Source organism: Centroberyx gerrardi, chromosome 1 (genome assembly GCF_048128805.1).
Source record: "Centroberyx gerrardi isolate f3 chromosome 1, fCenGer3.hap1.cur.20231027, whole genome shotgun sequence".
Lineage (NCBI taxonomy): Eukaryota > Metazoa > Chordata > Actinopteri > Beryciformes > Berycidae > Centroberyx > Centroberyx gerrardi.
The window spans coordinates 2610105-2624126 of record NC_135997.1 but is presented as its reverse complement, the minus strand read 5'-3'; the positions used below and the strand labels follow the sequence as shown (position 1 = coordinate 2624126).

The 14022-nt window shown below is 42.5% G+C and overlaps 1 protein-coding gene across 1 annotated transcript in view; it reads left to right on the top strand.

The window, feature by feature from the left end:
- LOC139926807 (C-myc promoter-binding protein-like) overlaps positions 1-14022 on the top strand; it is a 59576-nt gene that overhangs the window by 28700 nt on the left and 16854 nt on the right. Inside the window, exons 14-20 of the mRNA XM_078287992.1 lie at positions 1059-1192; positions 3360-3492; positions 4115-4321; positions 4997-5125; positions 8758-8899; positions 11018-11146; positions 11465-11557. Coding sequence (XP_078144118.1) covers positions 1059-1192; positions 3360-3492; positions 4115-4321; positions 4997-5125; positions 8758-8899; positions 11018-11146; positions 11465-11557 — 967 coding nt within the window. The remainder of the gene's footprint in view (positions 1-1058; positions 1193-3359; positions 3493-4114; positions 4322-4996; positions 5126-8757; positions 8900-11017; positions 11147-11464; positions 11558-14022) is intronic.

The window sequence follows — 14022 nt, the reverse complement described above, 5'->3', positions numbered from 1 at the left end:
TTCACTGTGAGAATGACACATCATGTCCAAACAGCGCTGTTGGGAAAACGAACAGCTGTGAGTCTTAACATGAAGCACACAGTCCATCTCACACTGTTGGGAAGCTTCTCTGTTCTCACGTTCTGCAGAAGTTTGTTCTCTCCAAGACGACTTGGGAAGAACGTTCTCCTCAACGACACAAGTATTGTCTTTGCATTCTTGGATTTGATATTCTCCTCCAGTGTGGCCCTGTATGTAGTTGGTATAATGCTTCGTTGTTGACTCCTTTGACATGTGACCTATTTCCGATTGGTCTAAGTCCACTATGGTAGCTATTTTGACTGAAGTGGCCATTTTGGAAAGGTATTTAAGAACCATTGTCTCTCTGTCATGCAACCTTGATGACAGCTTTCTGCCATGTTGGTTTTTAATTACCAGTGAAGACGTTTTCCTAACATCCATCGACCTTCAAGAGCTGAATTTGTTCTTCCTTTCTGTGAAACCTATTTAACAATTGTGTATTGTTGGAAATGTGCTGCTGGTAAAACAGAAGATGAAGCTGTTTAATGCTGGAGTTGCTCAACTAATTGTGTAAAAGCACAAGTCTGGTGTTCTGTGCATTACATTGTCCTGGTGTGGCATGGTTAACCGTACTCTATGGAGATTAGTCTGAGTGAAAAGTGAGTGAAAAGTGGCGCTGGATTGCTGTATTAGTGACACAAATACACCAGTTAGTGACGTTGCTGTCCACAAATTAGCGCAAGGTGTTATTTGGAAGTAGTTACCTTGCTTTATTTGAAGGCCAGATCCTCCTGCTACTTTCAATATGCTGCTTCAAAATTCTGCTTCACTGAGAAATGATTTTAAAGGTGAATAGTCTTATGTCATGTCACAACCCCCCCTTGTGCAAACACTGAAATATTGATATTAAAGAGGATAATCTGGAGGGCTGTTGAAGTTCCCACCTGGCCATACTCTGTTGTCTGTCAGCTGTAATAGATGACCGGTCACAGTACCGCTCTCCAGAGATCTCCACTCATGTGTGTGTGTGTGTGTGTGTGTGTGTGTTGGTGTCCCAGGTGGACGGCGAGCGGCCGGAGGAGACCAGGCTGATAGAGATTGATGAATCGCAGCGCAGCGAGCACACGGTGTTCATCACGCCTCCGGAGCTGCCGCCTCTGCCTGAGGGGGAGGAGCACCCACTCTGCTACAGGTAACCGCCCAAATTAGGGATGGGACCATATATTGAAATTCAATAGATCGCAATGCAAAAATGTGACAATACGTATCGTGAGTCAGAAAAATGAATGGTGATATCAGCTCCATGTTATTCTGCTGTAGTAATCACAAATGAGACGCTTGACCATCACAGTTTCACAAGCTCTCCATCCAAATTATATTATTGTCACATTTTTAAATTGTTGTTTACATTCTAGCAGCCAATGCCATGGCTAGAAAGATTTGTGTCTCAGAAATAAACATAATTCTGCACAGTCAGACTTTGTTGTCATTTAACTTTTATTTATTACATCGTATCGTGGTTTTATTGAATCCTGAACCTCATATCACTTATCGAATCGTATCGTGAGATAAGCAGATCATCCCATCACTAGTCACAATCACAGCTTTGGAAGATGGGTGGAGCAGTACTTGCAAAATTGTAACTATGGAATTGAACTTTACTCTCAAATGGGAGGATACTGTAGATATAAAACTTCTCTGTGCAACTCGTTTGACTCTAAAGTGTCCTGGGCGTCCTGATATAGACTTCCAAATATCCATTTTGTTATCACTAGAGGGATTTGTGTTCTTTGGGTTTGACAGTTTACAGTGAATCACTCTCTGCCCACCTTTCTTTTTCCCACTGTCTAAATAAATGATAAGAGGTAAAATATTGGCAGTAGTGGATGTACAAATGTAGAATCCTTTTTATCTCAGTGTTGGGACGGTATAAACCTACTTTTTTTATCTGTAGCTCTGGTGTTAGGATAAGGAAGAAAATCTTTATAAAAAAAAAATACATTTCACCTCAAAATCAGTGTTAAGTCAGAAAATTACTGCTAGGAAATATGACACAGAATACATTTAAGATTAAGTTGACTTTACTGCTATGTGAAAAATAAATAGAGCCAAAGCACACGTGATAGCTAATGTAAAGTTGCAGTAGATTTGTTGCTGGGAGAGACATTTATTTTTGACTGGTAATACAATCTGTTTCCATAGCTGTAGTCAAGAGATTTCCCCTCGTTGCTCTTAAAGTCGAGATGAAACGGCATTTCGAGAGTATCTAACTTCCGTATCGTGACGTATTTCCGAGTGAAACAGGAAAGACAGGCGGGACGTAACGTTGGGAGGAATTTGATTTGAACGTTGAAAAGTGGGCGTGTCATAACACCCGAAGACACACCGAAGTACCATGCTGTTGCTAGCTAGCTAACTAATGAATCTTAGCCTCTTAGCTCTGTGCGCTAAAAGTTGAAGATTGATTGATGGGTAGATGTCATGATATTATTGGTTGAAATTAGTTACGGGCATGTTTACGTAAGCACACGGCATATTTTGTTTTACAGGAAGAAAACATGATTGAATTTTGATATAAGAATACAATGAAATTGATTTTTGGTATTTTTTTTGGCATATATTGTTAAATAGGTGCACAGTATGACCAGGGATGTGATCTAAAAGGGTTAAAAAGGCATTTTTCATTTCATCTCGTCCTTAACGTTATTCATCATCTCAACTTTAGTTTTAGAGTCTAGATCTAGGTGGCTCGCTGACGTCGGCCTCAGTCTCCCTCTGCTGTCGTTGCTTCTCAGACGCTCAGTCTGGCTGAAGAGCTGAGGTGAATGTGAGGAGATGATGATGTGATAGTGGCACACACGTTTTTACAGCACAGTTGTATCTCTTTACTTAAAGAGGGAAACACTGGTACAAACGGTACAAGAATCCTAATGGAACAATATAAACATGTCAGTTACGTGAGGTAAATGTCATTTGTAGACGGTGAAATTGTATTCGTTTGCTATTAAGTGGCATCTTCCAGTTTGACATCTTATATGAGACTGACATTCCTAACAGCAGGAGCAAATTGAATAAGATGAATAATAAATTGAGTTGAAAATCCCCTAATTATTCTGGTAGTGACTGATTGAGGCCCAGCAGGAGTCCAGCGCCTCACTGGGTCACAGCTACCAGACAGTGGACTCCAGCCTGTGCTATTTGTATCCTGCAGTCACTTTTCACTCTAAATAATTACACCAAGGGATATTTCAGTACCACTTAACATTAGCTCCTCTAATAATCCCTAATCTCCATCAGCTTTCAAGCATTTTTGTGTGTGTGTGTGTGTGTGTGTGTGTGTGTGTGTGTGTGTCCGTCAGGTACGATGGTTTCCCGGTGTTGAGTCTGGACCTGTTCGACCCTGTGGAGGGCCTGCGCACTCCTTCCTCCCGCCTTGCTGCCCGCCACAGCTGCCCCACAAGCCCCGCCCCCATGTTCAGACGCACCAAGCAGGTCAGCACGCACACACACACACACACACACACACACACACACACGCACACACACGCACACACACATACAATAAGTTCAGTATCTCACTACTGTCACACATTCATAGCTCTTTCATTTCATAAGTTTCAATTCCTAGATCACCAAAATTACAAGCAACTAATAGGAAAGAATGATGAATGATGAACTAACAGAGTATTTGATTTGAATTATTTGATCATTTTAAAACAATTTACATATTTACAATATAATGTAATGCACCTGGTTAAAAAAACAATCGAGGATACAACACAAGAAAGTCCAAGACTTATTTCCATTGTGGTCCTCTAGTCCAACAAGGCTATGTGCCTGACCGGCATTTGAAGCAGTGTCAGTGAGTCAACATTATATAAAATGAGAGCTACGGAGAGAGATGGACGGGTTTTTTCTTTGGTTTAACAATAAGAGAGCGGAGAATGGATATGATTCAGCGGGGCGAGGGTGATGTGAGGTACGACCTGAAAAGATGAGTTTGGCAGTGACACACACACACACACACACAAAAAAGTCTACTGCTTCTCTCATATCCTGGGGCTTGAATCAGGCAGGAAAAACCTCTCCCCCCGTCCCTCCGTTTCATCCGCAGGAGATCAAGTCGGCTCAGAAGATAGCCAAGAAGTACTCGTCCATCCCCCAGCTGTGGTCCAAATGCCTGCTGCGGCACTGCTACGGCCTGTGGTTCATCTGCCTGCCCGCCTACGTCAAGGTGTGTCACTCCAAGGTGCGGGCGCTGCGCACCGCCTACGACGTCCTCAGGAAGATGCAGGCCAAGAAGCTGCAGCCGCCCGACGAGGTACGAGGCCGTCCGTCCCGCTGACCGCCTGTTTCACACCCGGTCAAATTATAACCAGACACAAGCTGTAGTCTTAGGTTACATTTCTGTCACATTTTACATTCACCAGTGTCCAAAATCAACTTTTTGCCTAGGGCTGGTACTCTAAAGAAAAATTACCTGCCAAAAAAAAGACAATCTAAAGCAATTAATATACATTTTTCATAGCAATATGGATAACACCTTACATTAAGTGTTCATTAACTAATGCATTTACTACCATGAATTAGGGCTGAACAATTAATCTAAATTTTATCGAAATCGGCCTACTAATATGGCCTACTGCAATTTTCAAATCGCAGGAGGCGCAATATTTGTTAAAGGCGAAATGTGTGTCAAAATACCATTTTAAATTAAATATTGTCGTGCTGCAGAGATGTCCTGGCCTACACATCATATTCTACAGACTTAAGAAAACATCTTTGTTTGGTACAGATCCCCGCAAAAATCACACCATAATCATTTTAATACGTTTTTCAATGAAAATGAGAATAATGATGTAAAAATGATCATTCCCTCTAATATCGCAAATCATATCGCAATTGCAATATCAGTCAAAATAATCGCAATTAGATATTTTTTCAAAATCAGCCCTACCATGAATTAAACATGACTAACAGCATTACATCTTTGCAGGTGTGTTACCGGGTGTTGATGCAGCTGTGCGGTCAGTACGGCCAGCCGGTCCTGGCAGTGCGGGTGCTGTTTGAGATGAAGAAGGCCGGAGTCCACCCCAACGCCATCACATACGGCTACTACAACAAGGTACACACCACACCGTTCTTTACTGTAATGAAGCCAAGGATACGCATGTTTGATAGATACAGTGGTTTACTGTAAAACTTCCAATAATGGTCTGTATTCACCTCAACAAAAGAGAGCAGCGGGCCTTTATTAGAGATGCAGAGTTATTTCTTCTGGCAGGTCCGCTGTACCCGGTAAGACTAAAAGAGATATTCTGTGATATGATATTCTGTAAAGAATTAAGCCTAAAAATATTCCTGAATAGGCAACTGATGTCAGATAATGTCAGACATTCCTCTTCTAGTATCAATATTGAAACGTCTTGCAGCCTCTCTCGGCTTTTTCTCTGCATATTGTAGAACTTGAAACTTGAATTTCAGGTCAAATTTTTTGAAGTGCCAAGCTATTCTACTGCAGGTTTGCTCACAAAGATACTGATGCAGCTTTAGCTTATGTCAGATATTGTATGATATTGTTTTGCATATTGTTTCGCGCCACTAACTGTAGCAACGAGATACAGAACGTTGCTATGATACCTCTTTTTGGTAATATATTTTGTGGTATTTTAGTCATTTTAATGATATTTTAGACTATAAAAATTTGATTGATTTAGATTCCTATCTAGTAATTCTTTTTTTTTACCTGGCTTTTATTGGGGACCGGCCTTTATTCACGCAGACACACAACACTCACCGGCTATTGTTAGAAATCCAGCCACTATTTTAAGTTTTACAGTATTTTATGATATGACAAGCTGCAGATGTTGTATACATTACACTTTCATAAGCTGCATGTTTACTGTGATTGGTGGAAACCCAGAAGTTAGAGAAGCAGGCTCGTTACTGTACGGACGCCAGTTTGAATCGCCAGACTTGCTGGGAAATTCTGGAAATCGAGTGAGTGACGCTCTCCGCTCCCATAGCTCCTGTCAAGCTGCCCTTGAGCAAGGCAGTTGTCTGAGTGTATGTAACTGTATGAATGGTGTTGCTGAAAAAGTGCATATGTGCTCAGTGAAGCGATTCCATGGAGAAATACAGCTAAGCAAATCGTCTGATAGATAATAAAGCAGATTGATAGCAGCAGCAGGTGGGATTGTTTATTCTGGATTCAGAATAACTGCTTTATGCGTCAAGATAAAAAACAATGCAGCCAAATTATTATGCCGCTCCACACTGTGAGCACTCTGCTGCTGCCTCCCTGAAACTCATCCCTCTGCGGACAGAGATGATACCTCATCACAGAAATACATAAGAGTGCGGTACAAGTGATATTCCCCGCTCTGTTTCTGTGGGCAAAACTAAAAATCAACATTTTCTGTGGTTGCTTTTTCTGTATTCTGATCATTTATAATGTGAAATGTATATGGTGTAAATAATTTGTTGTTACCTTTTCACAGTTATCAAAGAACTGCATTATCATTAAAATGTTTATTTTCTGGAAGTCACAAAATGCTAAGAAGATTGCAAACTTGTTCAAGAGAGGAGTCGTGTTGCATTTTGAGACTTCAAGAAAAATCATTTTAATGATCCTGCTGTTGTTTGACAACCGTGAAAAGGTAATGACAACCAAAAAAAAAAAACAACCACAGAAAATGTCAATGTATTGTTTTGCCCATAGAAATTGAATAGGGTTTCGCACTTGTACCGCACTTTGCAGGCGTGGCCTTTATGCCGCGTCATCGCCGTTCTTATCAAAGCCTCTGTGGACACTCTGTGGCTTTCAGAGAAGAAGAAACACTGCTGACATTTCCAGTTCCCCCCCCAAGGTTGTAGGACATCCTCAGTAATCACACGCAGGTGTCAGGATGAGTCGTGACATCATGGCAACCCGTCCCTGATCTGGCAACCCGGGGAGGGTAAAACTAAACTGTCCGGTGTGGGAGCGGGCTGTCAGGAGAGCAGGCCGTGGTAAAGGTTATCCTGGTGTGTTCCGACACCTCAGAGGGGTTATTTTAGTTTAATTGATGGCTCTGAGGCACCAGCTGCTTTCACTGACTCAAACGGTATCCATCGGCGCCGCTGCATTGGACTTTTATGGGTATTTTCTTTCTTACAGATGCTTGAATCTGTTGAAGCCTAAGGATGGGAGAGGGGGAACAGATTTTGTGTGTGTCTGTCTCATCCTGAAATGAAAAAACCTCCGTTTGCACACATCATGAGGATAAATATTTTCGGCTTTAGCTTTTCTTGTAATATGCATCTCATATCTTTACGTCATATCTCATATATGAAGTGAAATACTGCAGGGACAAAGTGCAGGGACTTCCATGACTGTTCCCCATAGTTCTCTGTAGCAGTTTGAATAATAAGACATGGCACAATCCAAATCAAGGTAATTTCCACAACAATACTGATAAGTCTTTTAATTCTATAATCTTGATGTTGTTCTTGGCGAAGAAGATTGAAAACAGACGGGCTGCAAAATGTCGAATTAGCAGGAAAGAATTAAAACAACATTAGAGCAACAAAAGAGTTTATCAGACACAATACAAAAAATTACACATCTGTTCAGAAAACTATTTGGTAATGTCACGGGGACACAGCTACATAAAAACTGTAAAACCTGCAATGAAATGTAATTTTCTTGCACATTATTATTTTTTTTTTTGGGAAATTAATTCTTAATTTAAAGGCCCAGTGTATCCCAGAGCTTCTTCTGCCATTGAATTGGTGCAGTGGAGAGTTTTAGTGTCCTATGATGGCTTAAATAAAAATGGTGAAATTTAAAAACACTGAATTTCGTCACAAAATATTGGCTATCGGCGACTTCAGTCTAAAAATGTTATCAGTATCGGCCTTCAAAAACCAATATCGGTCATGCACACACTCACACACACACACAAAGATGGATTCACAGAGTCATGACACACACGCTCCCTCTCTCAGACACTCACAGTCCCAGCCGGCCGTGCCGTCCCATCAGGCAGCGGGGCCCCGGCTTCTGTTGTCATAACAACGCCGCTGACTGCTATCTCATCGATCTGCAGGAAGCCAACCTCATTTCACCTGGTCAAATCCTCCGAGCTTCACGCAGGAGCGGCCGGCTCTTCAGCATAATAAACCCACTTCTGTTCATTCTGCTGCCGACCGGACCGGCATACCAATCGGCGGCGGGGCGGTGTTTTTCTCCGGAGGTTTCTGAAGTGTATTTTAGGCGCAGACAGAGAGAAAGTCGAACGTGACTCGGCCTCCAGCAGCTGCAGCGCTTTTCTTCTCTGATTATATGAGTGTGATTGTGGATCCAGGGCTGCTGCGGTGAACGCCTTTGATCAACAAGTCACACAAGATGACGTTATATGGAACTGGGTTTGGGTCAATTTCAGTTCACTCAACTCAAAATGTGAAGTTGAAACTAAATAAATTAAGTTATGTAAACCACATAATAACCGTAGAGCCTTCACGTCTTTATTGAATGAATATAAGAACATTTTAGGGCAAAAGATTTCTGAATTTGGAAAAAATCTACTTCCTGAATAGTAATAAAAAGAATTGACTCCTTGTGAAGTAAATTGGCTGCAACGTTATTTCCTTCGTCATCTCATCTTCCCTCCCTCTTCTCCTCTTTATCCCTTCTTCTTCTCCTCCTATCGTCCCTTCCTCGTCTTCCTCACCTTCCTCTCTCCTCTCTGTCTGCGCCCCCCCTCCTCTGTCCAGGCGGTGTTGGAGAGCACGTGGCCCTCCAGTACCAGAGGAGGCTACTTCCTGTGGATGAAGCTGAGGAATGTGGTTCTGGGCGTGGCCCAGTTCAAACAGGCGCTGCGGAGACACGCCCCCTTCACCCAGAGCCCGCTGTCAGGTAACCAGGAGGAAGAAAAGGAGTCTTGTTATTGACTGATTGAATTGTCCTCTTTTTTTTTTTGTTTGTTTGCTTATTAAGAGGATCTGATGCACAGACAGGAAGCAGCAACAATCCACGCTTTAACTTGACAGATCTTCAAAGCTGTCGTATTTATGGATTTATGTCCCTGGTATTCCAGGCTGTTGTTGCATTTTTTGTTTGGTTTGTTTAGCTTCACGCTGTCCAGTTACTAGAGAACCAGGGCTTGAAAACAAAAGTCACATGACTCAAAAGTAGCTTGTTTATTGGACAGAGTTTTGGGAACCTGTCATGAACACATGAAGAAATAGCTGGATATGAGCATCAGTCCAGACTTCATTTTGTTCTGCGAGGCTTTCCAAGCATGAGGAACTGCTGGCTCTCAGATGTCAACATCTGTCTCCTTATACCCATAATCCCTTGCATTTTGGGGTTGTTTCCTCACTTCTAATGAAACGCACATGAGTCAGTCTTGTCTTCATCCACCAAGATGAAAATCCTTCAGTGATGTTGCATCGGACAAGTCTTCTCACTCATGTTGCTGCCTGTTTGTAGCATCTGTTGGTGCAACATGCATTACTAGACAACAGCTTTGAAAATGACAGACAGAAACAACAAGTTCTGCAGACACATGGACAAACTGCTCAATTTGAGATAATAAGCTAGACTAGCTAATTAAAATGAATAATTAAATAGATTCTGATACAAGACCAACAGAATAAACTGAAGGATAATGACATAATACACTATATTTTCTGAACTGTTACACTATTAAATTCTCACACCATTGTATCACTGGCACAGAAAATGAAAATCTCACTGCCCACTATTTGTAAGACTAAAGCAGTCACAGCGTTAACAGACTGACCTGCAGAGGGAAAAGTCAAACTGTGAAGCACAGCTGCCTTGAAGTGTGTGATTTAACTGAACAGACTCATGCATGCCAGTGAGCGGCCCAAACCCAGCGCCTGCATGCCAGTCCATGTCCTGCAGATCCCCGCTTTTTAAAGTTACTCCCTTTTTACGGAAGCATCGAGCTCCAGAAACTGCATGAGTCCAGTGATGATTCTGTTTGAGAGCCAAGGCTTCCTGTAGAGGAGATACAGACCTGCTCATCCAGTAGTGATGGGACAATATGTCCAAATTCAATATATCACAATACAAAAATTTGACAATACGTATCGTGGGGCAGAAAAATTAATGGTGATATTAGCTCCATTTTATTCTGCTGTAGTAATCACAAATGAGACGCTTGACCATCACAATTTCACAAGCTCTCCATGTAAATTATATTATTGTCACTTTGTACTGACATTTTATTTGTGTCTCAGAAGTAAACATAATTCTGTAGTGTCAGACTTTGTCACTGAACTTTTATTTATCACATGTATCATTGTATATATGTTTATTACATATGTACATTGTATCGTAGTTGCATTGAATCATGAACTCCATATCCCGTATTGAATTGTATAAGAGATAAGCAGATTGTCCCATCACTGTCGTCGATGAGAACACTGAGAAACACGAGGCACGTTGTTTAACAGCTAAAAGTCACAATGAAATGAAAAAGGTTTTTCACTTTGTCAGCAAATTCCACGTCATAACATACAACTATTTAACAATAAATGCCATACAATTATTGATTTTTGGGTTTTTTGTATTTTTGTCTCGCTTTTTATATCAGCATCTCGTTACTTTTACTTCCTGGAAAATGTATTTTTAGTGGTAACTTTGTGACGTACCAGTAGGCGTACATACAAATTAAAACAAATAATACCATTGGAAATTTTTTAACCGCTCTTCCCTCCATCATTCATTTTGTAGAATCCAAATTATGACCTTTTGAACAGTCCCAGTTGGAACTGTCCCGGCAAAACACCGTCGAGAGTCTGTTTCCTTGTGACTTTAAAGAGACACACACACACACACACACACACACACACTAACCCCTAACCTCACAGTTTATACTTAAAGCTAACAAAACATGAACTGATTCTAGAGGATTTTAGAAGTGTCGACGGGAAGATTCGCTCCCCCTGGTGGAGCAGAAATGGCGTCCAGCCTCCATTTTAACGGCTTGTTGTCTTTGGGCAGATGGCAGCGACCTGGACGCCGTGAGTCACGGCAGCCTGGATAGTTCTGCCGACACTAACCCGGCGGAGCAGGGCCCCTACGCCTCTGACTCCTCCAGACTAGACCCCACTGACGATAGATCTAGCACAGGTACACCCAAAATGGCTGCCGCTCGACTCCACCTTTCACAGGCAGCCATCTTGTTCTCCATCTTTTTTTCCCCCCACTGACATGTTTGTTTTTTGTTTTTTTTGTTTTCCCCCTCCTTCCTCATTTGTCCCACTCACCAACCGGCCTCTTCCTCGTCTCCCTCCTCCTCCTCCTCCTCTTCCTTCCCTCCGCTGCCTGTTTTCCGCCTTCCCTTCGTCCCGGTTTCCATCCGTGTCTCTTCCTGGTTTGGTTTCTGCTCTGCTCTGTCCCTAACCCTGCCCCTCACTCTGGCCCTGCCTGTGTTGCCCTTGCATGCAGTCGGCCGGTGGGGCGGCGGCGCGGGCGCCGGGGGCCCGGCGGCCCTCTCACACTGGGGGGGCGCTGAGCTCAGAGAGGCCGCCCTCCACCCAGGTAAACCTCTCTGTCTGTCTGCCTGTCTGTCCGTTCATCCTGTCTGTCTGTCTGTCTGTCTGTCTGTCAGTTGCTTTCCCTGTCTGTCTGCTGTGGAGGCCGACGGGTGGCAAACGCACTACAAACGGCCCAAAGCAGTTTCATTCAGAGAAACACACTGCAACATCAGAAACGATGCAATTTCGATGCCTGTTCCACATCCTGGAGCGACTGGATATGCAGAGCTGTTCTGATGCATTTGCTTTCGTGGTTTGCATGTGTTTTTGAATTTGCAGCGCGTTTCCTGTTAATATACACTACCAGTCAAAAGTTTGGACACATGCATTTTTTTTTATTGTTACTATTTTCCACATTTTAGAATAACAGTAAAGACATCAAAACTATGAAATAACACAATTGGAATTATACAGTAATCAAAAAAGTGTTAAATCAAAACTATCTTATATTTTAGATTCTTTAAAGTAGCCACCCTTTGCCTTGATGGAAAGGAAAAGGCTTTGTAAAGAAATTCATACATAGGATCAACTTCACTATTTATATTTGTCTAAGAAACACATTTCAAGCATTTAAGCAGAAGCCTTTAGATCAGAATGGCTTTAACAGAATGAGAAACATTCAGGTATATTCAGTCAGCTGTGTCCAGACTGTTGACTTGTAGTGTGTTTGCTTTGGTATCTGCAGCACGTTTCTTTTTTTCTTTTGCAGCACGTTTCTGTTGTGTTTGCTTTGGAGTTTCTTGTGTTTTTGAATTTGCTTCATTGCACCGTGTTTCTCTTAATGCAGCTGCTCTGGCCCGTTGTGGTGCGTTTGCAGCCATCGGCCTCCGTAGTCTACATCTCTTTATCTCTTTCTTACCTTCTCTGTCCTTTTTTTTCTTTTTTTTTTGGCTCTTTCATCGTCAACCTTTCCTTGATATCACTTCACCCTCTCTGTCTGTGTGTGATCTGTCGTTCTCTCTCTCTATCCAGTACATCCCGTTCTGCAGCACCTCTCCCTCCAGTTATCTCTCTCTCTCTCTCTGTCTCTCTCTCACTTTTCTCCCTCACTCTCATTCCTAGCTTCACCACAGAGTGATCTGTCAATGTCAATTTTGGCAAGTAATTACCCAGAGGCACATTCTTTTTGATTACGGAAATCATTTTAATCACGGAGATGGCACCTCGGCAGGAGACTCCAGTCTGTGTGCAGGAAGACTGAAAGGAAATGGCAGCTCATAGCGCGGCGGGGGGGGAAAGACCTCGCTGTGCCATTCGTTGCTTATTATGGTCCTCCGACGAGTTTCGGAAGTTGTCACGAGTTGCGAGTCTTTCCGTACCGTATTACAGCCTCATGCTTTATTTAGAGAGGAGGGCCGGAGAGGTTCATGGGCAAGATGAAAGGGAAGGGGAGAGCGAATCGTCAGACGGCTGGTTGCCTGGAGACACGAGGATGTTTGGGAGAGAGATGTTAGTGGTGATGATGGGAGGGGGAGGTTAAGTTAGGTAGACGCAGTCAGACAGGCAGCAGGTTTTTCCCCAACATCAAGTCGTAACAGTCGGGTTCATTAGATGTTGTGAAACGGCGGTTAGTTTCTCGCCGCGCCCCGCAGAGGATTCTCCCCTCCGCTCCCGCAGCAGCGACGCCTCTCCCACAGCTGAGGAGATGAAAAGAACAGAAAGCCTCGCTAGTCTCCACTCTCATGTTTCATTTATCTCTTACAGGACTCGTTTCTCGCCGTTGCCTTTGTGTAAGCGTACAGCAGATTGAGTAATGAGCAGAAGGGTCATGTACAGTGAGGCGTGTTGGAGTGAAAGCTGTTTTGTGAGGCGTAGAAAAGGTGCTATCTTAAAAAAAAACTGTATTCACATCAAATTCAATTAATCCAAAAAAAAAAAATCGATATCGCAATATGAACTCAATTAATTGCTTAAGAGAGAGTTTGGTCCAAACTGGATTAGTGAACAAGGTGTTTTAGAGCTGCAGGCTATCTGTGGTCCATGAATCAAAACCTTTCATCAGACTCAAACTCAGTACATTTTTTTTTTTTTTTTTGGAACAAAATCACTTTTCTTTGAACAATTTCGAAGTTCTAAAAAATTAGCAAGAAAAAAAAGAAAGAAAATCACAGTTTTATCGCAAATAATCGCAATTGGATTTTTTGTCAATATCTTTCAGCCCTAATTCAAATCATTCCTCTGCATAAATTTACCCTACACTGCGTTGTGTATTTCTGTTATCTTGTGGTGTGATGTCGGTGGCTTCAGTATCTAACTGGTACTACTCTTCCCGTCTCTCTCTCTCTCTCTGTCTCTGTGTCTCTCTCTCTCTCTCTCTCTCTCTCTGTCTCTGTGTCTCTCTCTGTCTCTCTCTCTCTCTCTCTCTCTCTGTCTCTCTCTCTCTCTCTCTGTGTGTCTCTCTCTGTCTCTCTCTCTCTCCCTCTCTCTGTCTCTGTCTGTCTCTCTCTCTCTCTCTCCCCCTCTCTCTGT